The sequence below is a fragment of the Dermacentor variabilis genome, chromosome 11 (genome assembly GCF_050947875.1).
Source record: "Dermacentor variabilis isolate Ectoservices chromosome 11, ASM5094787v1, whole genome shotgun sequence".
Lineage (NCBI taxonomy): Eukaryota > Metazoa > Arthropoda > Arachnida > Ixodida > Ixodidae > Dermacentor > Dermacentor variabilis.
The window spans coordinates 80,883,700-80,900,240 of NC_134578.1; the positions used below are offsets into that span (position 1 = coordinate 80,883,700).

A 16,541-nucleotide genomic window follows, 5' to 3' on the forward strand; every position below is an offset into this window, starting at 1 on the left:
TGCTTATATCGCCTTTCCGTTTCTCTACCACGGTTGCGCCTTAAAACCACGGCGCTGCAAGTTTGCTTTCTTTTCCTTCCCTCTTCTCCGCCCTTAAACTGGCTCTCTTAACTACTACACGCAGAGGCAAGAAACAACGCGCGCTTTAGATACTATAGATGAGATGAATATTTACAATTATTATTAGGGTTATAGTTATATTCGAGTGCTGATTGCCGTGTTATAGTTTGTTAACGAAACTACCCCTCAATTCTAAATACCTTAAGGCAGTTTGTCGTGTGCGTATCATGGCCACGCATGCTTATATCGCCTTTCCGTTTCTCTACCACGGTTGCGCTTTAAAACCACGGCGCTGCAAGTTTGCTTTCCTTTCCTTCCCTCTTCTCCGCCCTTAAACTGACTCTCTTAACTACTACACGCAGAGACAAAGAAACAGCACGCACATGCGATCGCATAGATGAGATGAATACATATATATAGAAAAGCATCAGTCATAGCTCTCGAAGTATAATATAATATAATATAGAATAGCTCTCGAAGATAGCTATTCCGGCGGCTAGCTTCCCACGCTATGAGTGCCGTCCTCGCACCTGTTAAAACTTTTCCTAGACGCTAGAACTATACCATTCCTACGCAACCTTGAGCGATCGGAAAGCGCGTTTTCCACGCCTGGCCGGCGGAGAGGGGGGCTTCGTTCCGGCCGCGAAGCTCTCCACATCCCCGTAAGGAGCCTGGCGGTGGTCTCGTGCGGACGATGCCCTCTCGGTGAGCGCATATTTCCCCCCTCATCTTTTAAGAGATTCAATACATACAAGCATTTGTCTCGCAAACCAGATTTATTTCAAGGGAATTTTCCACGTCTCAATTATTTCTCTCGTCGTATTCGAGTGCTCATTGCCGTGTTATAGTTTGTTAACGAAGCTTCCCTTCAAGTCTAAATATTGTAAGGCAGTTTGTCGTGTGCGTATCATGGCCACGCATGCTTATATCGCCTTTCCGTTTCTCTACCACGGTTGCGCCTTAAAATCACGGCGCTGCAAGTTTGCTTTCTTTTCCTTCCCTCTTCTCCGCCCTTAAACTGGCTCTCTTAACTACTACACGCAGAGGCAAGAAACAACGCGCGCTTTAGATACTATAGATGAGATGAATATTTACAATTATTATTAGGGTTATAATTATATTCGAGTGCTGATTGCCGTGTTATAGTTTGTTAACGAAACTCTAAAGTCTCTAAAGCCGCTCGAGTTCACGCTGCTCCTCTGGCGGCCATTTTTCCAAGAAATTATGCCTTCCAACCACTCAGAATATCGACTGAAAATCGACTGTCGCGGACAACACCAGCCCCTTTCCACATAAGTATGAGGCTCGGAGCAGGAGCTATAGCGCTTGAAAGTAACCGCTGGCTTGACGAACCAACCGACTGAGCTACCTTTCCGGGCAACATTGAAGGATCACGAGTTCAAATCACATGTTATGTTCCTTTTTTTTAAAGGTATTTTCCTTCCTTTTATCACAATACGGAAACCCTCCTAAAAAAAAAAATTCTATATCCTCAATTATGTGTGGCCACACATGTGCAGGTCATAAATACCAGGTTCTCTAGCCGAGTGCCATCCATGCGGTATAACCGAGCTCAGATTGGTCCACCTTGACTGATCAAATAGGGCGCCACTGTAGGTTAAATGAGGCGTACAACTCCTGCGGGACCCGCCGTGGTTGCTCAGTGGTCATGGTGTTAGACTGCTGAGCAGGAGGTCGCGGGATCGGACCCCGGCCACGGCGGCCGCATTTCAATGGGGGCGAAATGCGAAAACACCCGTGTACTTAGAATTAGGTGCACGTTAAAGAACCCCAGGTGGTCGAAATTTTCGGAGTCCTCCACTACGGCGTGCATAATCAGAAAGTGGTTTTTGTCACGCAAAACACCATAATTCAAATTTTAATTTAACTCCTGCGGGGACGGTAGAGTATCCATCTCCAGTGCAAGGGGACCGTGATTCAAATCCCGGTGCCGCGCAATTCTCCTCCGGGAAATACAAAAAAAAAGAATAAAAAACCGTGTGTTGAGAAATTGCACAAACAGGCCTGGAGTGCGGCCTGATCCCGGTGACCAGAACCGGTAACGCACTCTCTCACCAGAGCAGGATTGGCCACCCTGGTGCAGTACTTGGCCACAACCTCCTATATGAATACAACAATCAAACCCCGGCCCTCAGTCCCCAGCAGCCGCGAAGCAACTGACCACGGCGGCGGTCAGATCTGTAACGCTGCAGAGGGTGCTAAGAATACCTGGCTCCGGACAGGCCGCCATTGGAATCTGAACCTGGCAACGTTTAACGTTAGAACGCTATCTAGTGAGGCGAGTCTAGCAGTATTATTGGAGGAATTAGAGGGTAGTAAATGGGATATAATAGGGCTCAGTGAGGTTAGGAGGACAAAAGAAGCATATACAGTGCTAAAAAGCGGGCATGTACTGTGTTACCGGGGCTTAGCGGAGAGGCGAGAACTAGGAGTCGGATTCCTGATTAATAAGGAAATAGCTGGTAACATACAGGAATTCTATAGCATTAACGAGAGGGTGGCAGGTCTTGTTGTGAAACTTAATAAGAGGTACAAATTGAAGGTGGTACAAGTCTATGCCCCTACATGCAGTCATGATGACCAGGAAGTCGAAAGCTTTTATGAAGACGTGGAATCGGCGATGGGTAAAGTCAAAACAAAATACACTATACTGATGGGCGACTTCAATGCCAGGGTAGGCAAGAAGCAGGCTGGAGACAAGTCAGTGGGGGAATATGGCATAGGCACTAGGAATAGCAGAGGAGAATTATTAGTAGAGTTTGCAGAACAGAATAATATGCGGATAATGAACACCTTTTTCCGCAAGCGGGTTAGTCGAAAGTGGACGTGGAGGAGCCCGAATGGTGAGACTAGAAATGAAATCGACTTCATACTCTGCGCGAACCCTGGCATCATACAAGATGTAGACGTACTCGGCAAGGTACGCTGCAGTGACCATAGGATGGTAAGAACTCGAATTAGCCTAGACTTGAGGAGGGAACGGAAGAAACTGGTACACAAGAAGCCAATCAATGAATTAGCGGTAAGAGGGAAACTAGAGGAATTCCGGATCAAGCTACAGAACAGGTATTCGGCTTTAACTCAGGAAGAGGACCTTAGTGTTGAAGCAATGAACGACTATCTCATGGGAACCATTAAGGAGTGCGCAATAGAAGTCGGTGGTAACTCCGTTAGACAGGAAACCAGTAAGCTATCGCAGGAGACGAAAGATCTGATCAAGAAACGCCAATGTATGAAAGCCTCTAACCCTACAGCTAGAATACAACTGGCAGAACTTTCTAAGTTAATCAACAAGCGTAAGACAGCGGACATCAGGAACTATAATATGGATAGAATTGAACAGGCTCTCAGGAACGGAGGAAGCCTAAAAACAGTGAAGAAGAAACTAGGAATAGGCAAGAATCAGATGTGTGCGTTAAGAGACAAAGCCGGCAATATCGTTACTAATATGGATGAGATAGTTCAAGTGGCTGAGGAGTTCTATAGAGATTTATACAGTACCAGTGGCACCCACGACGATAGTGGAAGAGAGAATAGCCTAGAGGAATTCGAAATCCCACAGGTAACGCCAAAAGAAGTAAAGAAAGCCTTAGGAGCTATGCAAAGGGGGAAGGCAGCCGGGGTGGATCAGGTAACAGCAGATTTGTTGAAGGATGGTGGTCAGATTGTTCTAGAGAAACTGGCCACCCTGTATACGCAATGCCTCATAACCTCGAGCGTACTGGAATCTTGGAAGAACGCTAACATAATCCTAATCCATAAGAAAGGGGACGCCAAAGACTTGAAAAATTATAGACCGATCAGCTTACTGTCCGTTGCCTACAAAGTATTTACTAAGGTAATCGCAAATAGAATCAGGAACACCTTAGACTTCTGTCAACCAAAGGACCAGGCAGGATTCCGTAAAGGCTACTCAACAATAGACCATATTCACACTATCAACCAAGTGATAGAGAAATGTGCAGAATATAACCAACCCTTATATATAGCTTTCATAGATTACGAGAAAGCGTTTGATTCAGTCGAAACCTCAGCAGTCATGGAGGCATTACGGAATCAGGGTGTAGATGAGCCATATGTAAAGATACTGGAAGATATCTATAGCGGCTCCACAGCCACCGTAGTCCTCCACAAAGAAAGCAACAAAATCCCTATAAAGAAAGGCGTCAGACAGGGAGATACGATATCTCCAATGCTATTCACAGCATGTTTACAGGAGGTATTCAGAGGCCTGGAGTGGGAAGAATTGGGGATAAAAGTTGATGGAGAATACCTTAGCAACTTGCGATTCGCTGATGATATTGCCTTGCTTAGTAACTCAGGAGACCAATTGCAATGCATGCTCACTGACCTGGAGAGGCAAAGCAGAAGGGTGGGTCTGAAAATTAATCTGCAGAAAACTAAAGTAATGTTTAACAGGCTCGGAAGAGAACAGCAGTTTACGATAGGTAGCGAAGCACTGGAAGGGGTAAGGGACTACATCTACTTAGGGCAGGTAGTGACCACGGATCCGGATCATGAGACTGAAATAACCAGAAGAATAAGAATGGGCTGGGGTGCGTTTGGGAGGCATTCTCAAATCATGAACAGCAGGTTGCCACTATCCCTCAAAAGGAAAGTGTATAACAGCTGTGTGTTACCAGTACTCACATATGGGGCAGAAACCTGGAGACTTACGAAAAGGGTTCTGCTGAAATTGAGGACGACGCAACGAGCTATGGAAAGAAGAATGATGGGTGTGACGTTAAGGGATAAGAAAAGAGCAGATTGGGTGAGGCAACAAACGCGGGTAAACGACATCTTAGTTGAAATCAAGAAAAAGAAATGGGCATGGGCCGGACATGTAATGAGGAGGGAAGATAACCGATGGTCACTAAGGGTTACGGACTGGATTCCAAGGGAAGGGATGCGTAGCAGGGGGCGGCAGAAAGTTAGGTGGGCGGATGACATTAAGACGTTTGCAGGGACAACATGGCCACAATTAGTACATGACCGGGGTAGTTGGAGAAGTATGGGAGAGGCCTTTGCCCTGCAGTGGGCGTAACTAGGCTGATGATGATGATGATGATGATGAAGGAAATTATTTGTGCAATAAGCGATAGTATGATATGACGCAGTTTTCTCTAGCGTTTGGTGACCTGCCACCCTCCCTGAAATCGTTTGCACATAGAGATGTTAAGTTGTAACTCTAAATCAATGACTTGCGGTCGGTCAGAACTATTTGTGGTTCCTCTCATACGACATTTGTCGTCCTTTGACAACACTCATCCATCGATGATATAGAGAGTCCGAAGCAGGGGTGCTTTCTGTGTTCACAAAAGCCATTTTTTCAAAATTAGGCATTCAACGTGTTCTTCATGCTCACCTCCATAGCTTGCAGTGAAATAAAGACTAGCAGCGGCAATACACTTAAAAACGTTCTGCCTGCTGACGTCTGCTACATATCGATGTTCTCTGCGCGCTAAATATGCTGCTCTGGAAAGAAAAGCAGGTGAACTTGAAAGGCGACTCACGCATTCGGAGCAGTACTCACGAAACGCTAATCTGGAAATACAGGGCGTTGTAAAGAAAGAAAATGAGGACCTTGCTACTATTTTATCTGATATAGGCACTGCAATCCATGAGCCAATCAGTTTATCTGACGTTGAGTGTTGTCACCGTGTTCCAACACGCAACCCGGATAAAACAAACATTGTCGTTCAGTTTAAATCTAGAGCTAAACGTGACGCCACCTTGAAAAAAGCAAAGAAGACAAGAATCACAAACAGAGACCTACGACTGGAATCCACATGCCCCGTTTATGTGAACGAGCATTTGTGCCCAGCGCTAAAGAGGCTGCTTGGCATGGCAGTGAAAAGGAAGTATGAGCATAAATGGAAATCTGTGTGGACCAGCAATGGGAAAATCTATGCAAGGAAAAGCGATACGTCCGATGCTGTGCAAATATCGGAAGAACGTGATCTTGCTAGCATTACGTCTGCTGTTTCTGACGTGACTGGGAACGCTCACTAAAAATTGCCATGGAATATCACGATTTCATCTTACCGCATCGTTTACAATTGCAATCTAACTCTAGCATTACCGTTCTACACTTGAATGCTCGATCTGCAGTCAACAAACAAGAAATTATCAGTAATTTTTTAAATCAGTTTTCTTTCAAGTTCGATATCATTATGCTAACCGAAACGTGGTATCATGACAGCAGTACTCTGCTGTACATTGATGGCTATTCTCATTGCGTTTTAAATCAAACTGATAGGCGAGGAGGGGGTGTAGCAATATATGTCTCGTCGGGATGGAACTGTGAAGTAGTATCAGAGTTTTGTAAAACAACAAACGACTATGAAATTTTAACGCTTAAACATTACTCCGATATTATTTCGGTCGTATATCGCCCACCAAATTGAAATATTTTTGGCTTTCTAAATTTCTTTGATAATTTACTGGAATATGTATCTGCTAACGAATTTCGACTTCTCTGCGGGGGAGACACTAACATAAATTTTTTTGAAGATACTGCTGCTACACGGGATTTTACTAATAGACTTAGCTGTGCGGGATTTGTAAACTTAATTAGCACACCAACTCGTGTTACGTTGTCCTCGTCTACATGTCTCGACATTCTTATCACGAATATTGACACTGTCGTAGAACATACTGGAACAGTAACGTCGGACGTTAGTGATCATTGTCCTGTGTTTATGACATATCGTTTCAATGTGAGAAAAAGTGGTTCAGAGTCAAATGTGTTTACTATACAAGATATAACTGATAGAAATATGGATCTTTTTAAACGCACAGTTTGCAATTATGACTGGTCTTTCCTATACGAAATAAGTGATGTAAATGTCGCGTATTCCAAGTTTATGTCAGCGTTTATACAAATCTACAGCGCACATTTTCCCTTCAAAAAGATTAAGCAATCCAAAAAAATAAGAAAACCCTGGATTACACAGCAACTTTTTAAAATGATAAAACAGAAAGATAAACTGTACCATAGATTTCTTACAACACGCTCGCCTGAAACGCTGACACTGTTTAAAAAACAGAGAAACAAACTAAATACGGAACTTAAACGCGCTAAGAATGCTTATCATGAGCATCTGTTTGCAAACGCCACTGGTAAACATCCTGAAACCTTGTGGAGCATTATCAATAAGGTTCTTGGCCGCGAAAAGCATGCTACCTCACCAGACAAGATAATCTATGGTAACAACGAAATTTCAGGTTTAGCACTCGCAAACCATTTCAATAAGTACTTTGCAAGTATAACCGTGCCACAGCAAACACGGCCTGATACGTCATCGTTTCTTTCCGTTTCTAACAGCTTATTTTTCAATCCCACTAGTGAATTTGAGGTATTTAGCACTATCATGAACCTTAAAAATAGTAAAGCTCTTGACATTGATGATATCCAAATAAAACCTATCAAGTATGTTTTGGAATACATCACTCCCGCTTTAACGCATATTTTTAATCTAGCTTTACAGTCTGGGGTGTTTCCAGAAAAGATGAAAATGAGTAGGGTAACTGTACTTTTTAAAGGAGGCAACAGAAATGACGTGTCAAATTACAGACCCATCTCAATCATTCCAGTATTTTCCAAAGGATTAGAAAAGATTATTTTTGCTCGCTTATCAAACTTTTTCGACCGACAAAACATTCTATCTAGTGCTCTGTTCGGCTTTCGTAAAGGTAGGTCAACAGAAACTGCTTTGCTCACACTCAAGGAGCATGTACTAAAAAACATAGAAAGAAATCTCTTCACATTGGCACTATTCATTGATTTCAGCAAGGCATTCGATTGTATAAATCATAAAATTTTGCTAAGGAAATTATCACAGAATGGCATTAGAGGTACTCCTTTAGCATTATTTGAATCTTACCTTACTAATCGAAAACAATCAGTATGTATAAAACACGACAAGTCAAGTTTTCTTCCTTTACTAAATGGCGTGCCACAAGGAAGCGTACTAGGTCCTATGCTTTTTAACCTTTACATTAACGACATTGCTAATATTGACACAACTGTAAAATTTATCGTGTATGCCGATGACACTAATCTTCTCATTTCTGGTCCGAATTCACAAGAATTAATGGAAAAATGTAACTATCTACTCAATAAGCTGTCTGAATGGTCAGTCGCTAATTGCCTAAAAATAAACCCTACGAAAACTAAAGTAATGTTATTTCGCGCAAAAAATAAAGTCATTACTAGTAATCAAACCTTAGTGTGTGCGGGTAAAGAACTGCAAATTGTGGATGAACATAAAATATTAGGCGTCACTTTTTCTTCGCACCTTACTTGGGATAAACATATTGAAAATATCTGCACAAAAATGTCTGCTATCACAGGCGTTCTGTCTCGATGTCGGCGTCTTCTTCCAACCAAAGCAAAACTGAACATTTATTATGCCTTATTTTTTTCCCATTTAAATTACTGTAGCTTAGTGTGGGCGACTACAGGAAAGACAAACATTATGAAAATCCTGTCTTTGCAAAAGAAAATGATTAGACACATAGACAATATGGGTTATCTGGAGACAACGCGGCCAGCATTCTTAAAGCATAAAATTATAAAAATAGAATATTTCTACACGTTTCGCCTTCTAAATTCATTTTATTTCTCAAATGCGGCATTCAAAAATTTTCTTGTGTCTACTGCATCTTTGGCACCAAAATTCAATTCTTCCAATACAAGAAATAGTGATACATGGTATGTCCCGTGGTTTCGTAATAAATATAGCCTACAGTCATTAAAACATAACCTACCACATATTTTAAATAAATACAAAGGTACATATACCTCTTCATCGAAGGAACTGCGAATGCATTTTGTAAACATGTGATCAGTGATTGTTTATCGTTCTTTCTGTGACAACTGTACGTGTTACTGATTTCGTAACCTATACACATGTATTTCTATCTTCTATGTATCGAATGTTTTTTTTTATTAGTCTGTATTATCTACTCTTTATATCAGAGCGACTTGTATTAGCTTGTTAGTAATCCTTACACACATGCTTCCATTTTTCTGATGTATCAATTATGTTTTTTCTCTTAGTCATTATATTATTTTCGGTCTTGTTATTGTGCATTTATGTAAGTGATCTTATTCTGAGTGTCTAACAATTTTACAATTTTGATGCAACCACCATGTATGCCTTGTAATGGACCATCGGCCTAGTCAAGCTGTTTTCCAACAGCTTTTAGCCTTTGGTATCCACCAGAACACTTGTAATTCTGGAAATAAATTGAATTGAATAGGCACTCCAGCAACAAACAGCCCTTGTTAAGTAGGTGGAGATGCACCGCAGCTAGGAACCTCTCCACGGCTGCCTGGCATTGAGGGCCTTGGTAGTGACAAGACACTGCTTAGTAGAACGAAGCATTGAAAGACTCTGGCAGAACTCAAGCTCTTTTATAGAATGATCGTTAGAGACAAGTGAAGCAGACGGTAGAGGGGGAGGGGGTGCATTTATGGGCACCTTAAACGAGCAACCACTATGTTGTTGACACGGTCAGACCTCAATAATTTATACGGGCCACCTGGTGTAAAGAAAGCTGTTTTTGGGCGATGGAATGCAGCCATGGACACTTGCCAGTAGCGAGAACGTAAGTGGATTGAGAAGTACTGCACGCCTTGCAAAGACTTGGGGTCATCGTTGATGCGCGGCAAAATATACACATCTCTACGCGTTATTCTGTTAATACAGTGGTAGTCCGCGCAAAACTAGATGGATCCATCTTTTCCTGTTTGCGAGCACTACAGGGGATGCCAAAGGACTGTTATAACGTTGAACAACTCCAGGATGAAGCATATCGCTCACTTGGTCATCTATAAAACGGCGCTCCATAGGTGATACGCGTCACGGTCGCAGGCGCTGCAGAGCGTGGGTGCCCGAATAGGTGTCGGAATACACCGTCGATGTGCGACTCAAAGGCGCGTGTTGTCAGTTCAATGTAGATTAGTATTTGCGAAGCAGGTTGAAGAGCTTGAAAGGTTTAGTAGGGCCCAATAGGGCATCCATAGAGCTGCCGAAGACGACCTGCGTAGACAGAGACGAACTAGCGCGACAAGCCATTAAGCTGATGTCTAAACAGGCACCCTCGAGAAGTGCATCGAAGATGGTCACCGAGTCCATGGACTTAAGATGTCCAAGGCCCTCATCACGACGCAGTGAGGGGCTAGGCACGATAGTTGGAGAAGCGCATATGAGTAAAGCCTGCGATGACAGTAGAGATAGCGAAGGGAACAAAACATCGTTAAGGAACAAAATTATGCGAAGGTGCAAAAAGGGCAATGGCATCTGTAGCACCATTGCAGCAGGCAGGCGCAATCCAAGCAGAGTGCGGACGTATCGTAGTGTCATTAGCAACGACCAGTTTTTCAACGGAAACATCAGGATCACTTCACTGGGCATAAGGGAATAGCGAAAATTCGCCTTTGGTGCGACAACACTTAGTAACGGCCTTGTGATTGGAAAGGAAGTCCCACCCCAAGATGAGGATGTATGAGCATGCAGACAGAACAGCAAACTTTACAGCGTATGTGAGTTCTTGAATACTAACGCGGGTAGTGAGTGCAGCAACAGGGATAATGTGATGTGCGCTTGCTGTATGGAGCCACAGTGCAGACAAAAGTGTCATTTTTTTAACAAGGGACCAAGTTTTCCTGTTTTTACAGACACGGTAGCTCTTGTGTCAGCTACAGCAAGTGCAACAATTGAAACATGTGCGACAACGTTCGTCGGGGAAGATCGAGGCCTTGTGCGGTTCGACAAAGACGCAGTTCTTGCCTCAGAGACTGTGGCGACTAGTTTGCCTGTTCAGTAGGAGTGGAACGATGGCGCATTGAGCAAAGCGGACGGCGTCGTTGAGATGGCGAGCGGCGATCATGGGAAGAGGCGGTACGGTGAGGTTCGACGGTGCGTGGAGAAGTCGGATGTGATTCAGCAGGCGACGAACAGAACGGAATTGGAGGGGAGTAGTAGTACGCAGGTTGTCCGCTCGAGGAAGCCATGAGTGACGTCTACAGGAGCGTGCCACGGGACAAGCAATGCAACCATAGAAACATATTTGGCGAATCTCAGCTGTGCGCCATGGTCCAGTGTTGGCTGGTAACCTCAGGGGTCACGCATGATGCAGTCGCCGTGGGTGTACAGAAAGGTAGGGGTGATGAGAACGTCGGATGTAGGCCCCTGCTACAACTTGAGCGTAAAATATAGGTACAGGCACCAGCGGCGGCGCACGCGAATACGGAATAGCTTCAGGTACTGCATTACTGTATTACTCATGAGGCGGGAGATGTAAATTTAATATGATGAGAAAAACGATAACAAGTTACAAGCCGGAGCCAACGTTTCGACAAGTCGATTTGTCTTTTTCAAGGCCAAGGGTTGGAGTTGACGATCACGTAGGGCTTGACACGATAATGAGGTACACAGCTGCCGAGCGACTTCAGCTTGAATAAGCTCTGATCTCGCAGAGCACGGGACCGTCGCTGGGAACTGAGGTTAAGCTTGAAATCGAAGCATCCTGGGTGGAAGAACGCCTGGTCAGCAAAGATTATCTGTGGAGTTCATCATAACTCTCAACAAAATGAGTGGCTTTGACGACAATTTGTCATTTTTTCTATAGGAGCACTTGAAAGGCGTCGTCTGTTATGCCCTTTGAAATACGACGGCTCTTATTGGGTTTGGTAATTGATACATTGACACGCTTACGAAGGTCGACGATGTCTTCTATATAGTTATTGAAGTTCTTACCGGGCTGTTAGAAAAGGTTGCGCAAGTGCTCTTCGGCCCGAAGTTTTCGCACCCTGAGGCGACAGAAAACTTGCGTGGAACTCGTCTTGAAGTCTGATTAATTGCGAAGGTCAGATTCGTGGTTGGGGAACCACACGTCCGCGACGCCCGTGAGGTAGAAGACCACGTTGCTCAGCTTGTGAGTACCGTCCCATTTATTCTGGGCACTCGCACGTTAGTAACAAGAGATTCAATCTTCGACGCCGTTTTCTTCTGAGCCACTGAATATTGCTAGATCCCGTTGATGCAGCAAGGCCTGACATAAAAAGGTTGGCAGTACTAGCAGTGGTGTTTCGCTTTTGTCATCAGCCATCATGGGCACTAGCTTCTGACGGCGGTGTTCCAGAGTTGGGGAAAGCCTAGCAATTTCCAGCAAATATGTAACGTTGTTTATTTGCGAAGACAGAAGTATAAACAGGCAGGTCTGTTGGTCAAGCGCCAGGCGCCGAGCGCGCGAGCTAAATCCTCCAGTGAGGCATTGACGATACACCTGTCTTCTTCGCTACAACACCTCTTTCCCATTGCGCGATAACGGTAATCAACTTTCCTTTCTCACAAATAACCACGATGGTGTGGTTGAGAGCAGCAGTGCCCCAGATTTTCCAGTTGCGAAAGTTTAATCAATATGCATTGTCGTGATCAGGCTGCACAGTAGACGCGTTTATTCCTTCCCTTTTACGCTGTATGAGTCATTTGGCGCTAATACTTCTCACTAGTTATGAAAAATTGTGGTCATAAATGCGGGAAAGGCGCGTATTGGGTCAATAAACGACTGAGCTGTGTATCAGTGGGATGGATGTTCCACAGTTAGTAAAGGTCAGGACACCTTCATATAAGATGGCGCGCTGCGAATGGTTCACCGCAATTGCACAGGACGGGTACAATTAAACGTCTGGGTCCTTCCAAGTCAGACCCCTGCGCAGCGAAAAGCCGTCTATGACACTTCGCTGCTGTACCTCCTCAGGACTATGATAATATTAATGTAGCCATCCTCCCGGATTTATTTGAGATTTTGCTTTTTATTTATTTTATTATACGTTTTCTTTACTATCCTTCGTAACACACGCGCTATGAATGCCTAAGTATATTTAGATATGTTTCTTACGTGTCCTTGCACACAGGACTCATCACCTTCCTTCCCTTGACAAGCATCATACAGCGCCTTCACCCTCGTTACATCGCTGCGTCGGCGCCTCCCAGTGTGGACCAGCCCCATTTCTTGTCTAAATTGCGGCATAGCTTGTGAAGAATGCAATGCAATAAAAGGAACATTGCGCGAGATTTTGCGTTGTATTGGACGACAATAACCGCAGCTGTGCGCTTCGTTGCTGAATAGGGTTTAAGTAACCGCTTAACTTAGATTCCAACAATGCCATGGAATCCGCCTAGCTTTTCCGTTACCGAGAAATAAGGTGTGCATAACAACGGTCGCCGACACTTTCGAGAGCAGGAAGTATCCCTGGCGTGTGCAGAGTCTGACAAAACATTTCGGCCACATAAAATTCCGCGACAGCTGAATTGCTATGGCACCGCACTCCTAAGATCAATGTCGCGCGTTACATTCTAACGAAGAGGGCATCTGTTACATAATACATAAATGCTAAGCTGCTGGTGTACTCAGAGGTATGTGCATGGTAAAAAACCTCAGGGGCAAGAGAATGTTCAAGACTATTCTGCTATGGCGTCCGCCTTTTCACATAGAGAAAAAAACTTCATTGAACAATACTCGTATGACTCATTTGGAAAAAAATAAGTTGGCCCTGACCTAGAGAATGCTTGCTGAGTAGTGCACCTATTTCAGATGCATATTGATCAACCACCGTGGGTAATTGAGGAAACTCCACTTTTTGCATGTCAGGTGAATAATGTATATTATCTGCGCTATGTAGTACACCTATACACAGTATCCTGTTGTTAGACGAGAAAAACTGCGAAACTAAGCAGCAAACCTTTACGGCAGCAATTACCCTCCATATACGGCATTACGGAAACAAAGAACCCTTTTGAATCAGATCCGCTAGGTCCAATTATGGTACAAGCTAAGTGGCGTATATATATATATATATATATATATATATATGTATATATATATATATATATATATATATATATATATTAGTCAGAAAGGTATTAATCATTATACTTACTTTTTGAAACCAGATCTCATGTCCGCTTGTTGTAGTAACTATAAAAATTCTCAGGTTATAATTGCAGAGCAAATACTTTTCACTACTGTTTCTTGCTGAATACAATAAGTAAAATGGACCCGTTCGGGTCAAAGTTTTCTGAATGCCTGAGATATTACTGTAATTTTGTCAGATGCGAAATCGCTCGTAAAGAACATGATCATGCGACGCGTCCGCATTTTGAATATTCATTTCAGTTCTCTCTCTCTCTCTCTCTCTCTCTCTCTCTATATATATATATATATATATATATATATATATATATATATATATATATATATATATATATATATATGAGGGTAAATCATCAAATATTTGCCCCTATTTTGTACTAGCCCACAGAAGGTACATAGTGGTAGTCATTACAAATATGCATTCCTTGCACTATCTTTGTACATAGGCACCCACCGTTTCTGACGTTCGTCCTATCGCAGCACTAGATTTGAGATGCCGCGAGTCAACTACGCACGCGGCCTCCCTGAATTCTGGCTGTCATGCAAGTCTTCACGGCATTTTGCGAACTCACAATATTGCCACCTCGAACTTCTCAAAGCGAGACGCTTTCCCCTTACATGGGCCGCATTTCCCAATTGATTTCGACGGGCATTCTTCCTTTGCTTCATAGAAAACGAAACACACTTCGTTGCTCCTACGCCATGGACGTTTCACCAACTGACAGCAGCGCCGTGCCGAGGAGCTGCTGTCAACCCTGCCGGTCACCCGCAGTGTTGTCTATATCTTGTTGTCTTGATATCTTGTCTATTAATAATAAAACCTCATTCATTCATTCATTCATTCATTCATTCATTCATTCATTCATTCATTCATTCAACAGACCAATCAAACGCTCTCCTCGTTGATTTAAAGTCATTTTTATTTGCTTGGAAAAAGAATAAAATTGCCTACACTGAGCGGCTTGTCTTATCTAATTGACTCACAAGAGTCGAGCGGCATGCTCAAGTGGAGAGGTATTCGATGGCGCTGAGCCATTGCACTGAAAATTGATAACCGCACGAAGAGGGTGCTGCCGGCGTCTGCGATTGGTCCGCTTTCCCTTACTTAGCTTGCAGCGGCTAATGGAAAATCACGGCGGCATGCAACGGAAGCTTAAGAATGACGCTAAAACGAATTCTCAGCAAAGAAGAGTTGGCAGAACGAGGTCGTAAACGTGCCGAAAGTGCTCGAAAATTTTACACGGTCACGGAAAAGTTTTATTATACGCGAATATACCCATGCTCTCCAGCCGGTGCGAGTAGCCAGTACCTGAGCGATCGGTGGCAGACATCTTTTATTCCTTTCGGAACGGGGCAGCCTGCGGCTATTCAGAAAAAAATTCAGTTTTATTCGGCATATTAATGCATCTTTAACGCGTACACGTCACTTTGACGCGGTGAGATATTGCGGTTTTGTGACGTCGCGTGACGGCAGGTGAAGTGGGTGCAGCCCGAAATCTCTTGACCAATAGGCGAGTGCTAATGGCGAAAAGGCGTGAAATCAGATGAAACCATTTTTCTTTCATTCGGTCAAATCATGCATAATCGGTGTGTACAAGGCATATTAGTTGGTAGCGATCGCGGTTTTCGTGACATCGCTTGACAGACAGGTGAAGTGGAGGTGGTCCAAAAAATTTTTACCAATTTCGTAGGGCTGATCACAGAATTGGAATATAAAAGTTTGGAATAGCTTTTCGTTATAGCGCCCAAGCTCTTAAAACAAGTTTCCTACAGGTCCCGAAGGTCTGGATGTTATAACATGGAACTGATCATGAGATAGTGTAGTGTATGCGACTGATAGGGTTTCTGCCAAATGGCATGAATTTTGTGCCAAGACGCATTTTTGTTTTGGTTTTCAATAATTGTCTCTTTTTACCTAAAATGAAAGGTGAGGGATATATCAATGCATAACGTTCCTTTTGTGTGCATTATTTATTTATTTTATTTATTTGCAATACTGCCAGTCTCAGTGAGACCAAAAGGGGGGGGGCATATATACATGTGAGCGCACACAGCCGTTATGTAGGAGTTAACGGCACTTTTTTCGCGGTACAATTACCTGAAAGCGCATAAAAATGTGTCGGCTTACCTCTACAATACGGAGGCATGTACGGTTGGCAGCCTCCCCTCCTCTGGCAAATTTACCCTCGGCGTTCGCTATCACACATAGGGATGCTGCTGCAACGATAATATATGCTTTCAACAAGTACATCTCCACGACGCAGCGCTTCCTCGTCGAATGATCGGTGCGTATCAGAGAAAGCTTATATCAGTGTACCTCTATGCACACGTACATGAATTGAATGTCATTGCTAAAACAAAAAGACAAATCTGACAAATAACCCCACTCCTAACGCCACCTTATCTGCTTTTCTCATTTTTTTTTCTCAGTGACCTTTGCTGACTATAAGCCACGCTTATGAACTGGAGTATTCATTTTTTTCAGTCTTGGTAATATGTGTAAAAAAAATGTT

At 43.4% G+C, this 16,541-nt stretch overlaps 1 protein-coding gene across 1 annotated transcript in view; it reads right to left on the minus strand.

Moving 5' to 3' along the window:
* LOC142564631 (uncharacterized) overlaps nucleotides 1-16,301 on the minus strand; it is a 43,648-nt gene extending 27,347 nt beyond the window's left edge. Inside the window, exon 1 of the mRNA XM_075675700.1 lies at nucleotides 16,157-16,301. Coding sequence (XP_075531815.1) covers nucleotides 16,157-16,279 — 123 coding nt within the window. The 5' untranslated portion in view covers nucleotides 16,280-16,301. The remainder of the gene's footprint in view (nucleotides 1-16,156) is intronic.
* Between the last annotated feature and the right edge of the window lie 240 nt (nucleotides 16,302-16,541).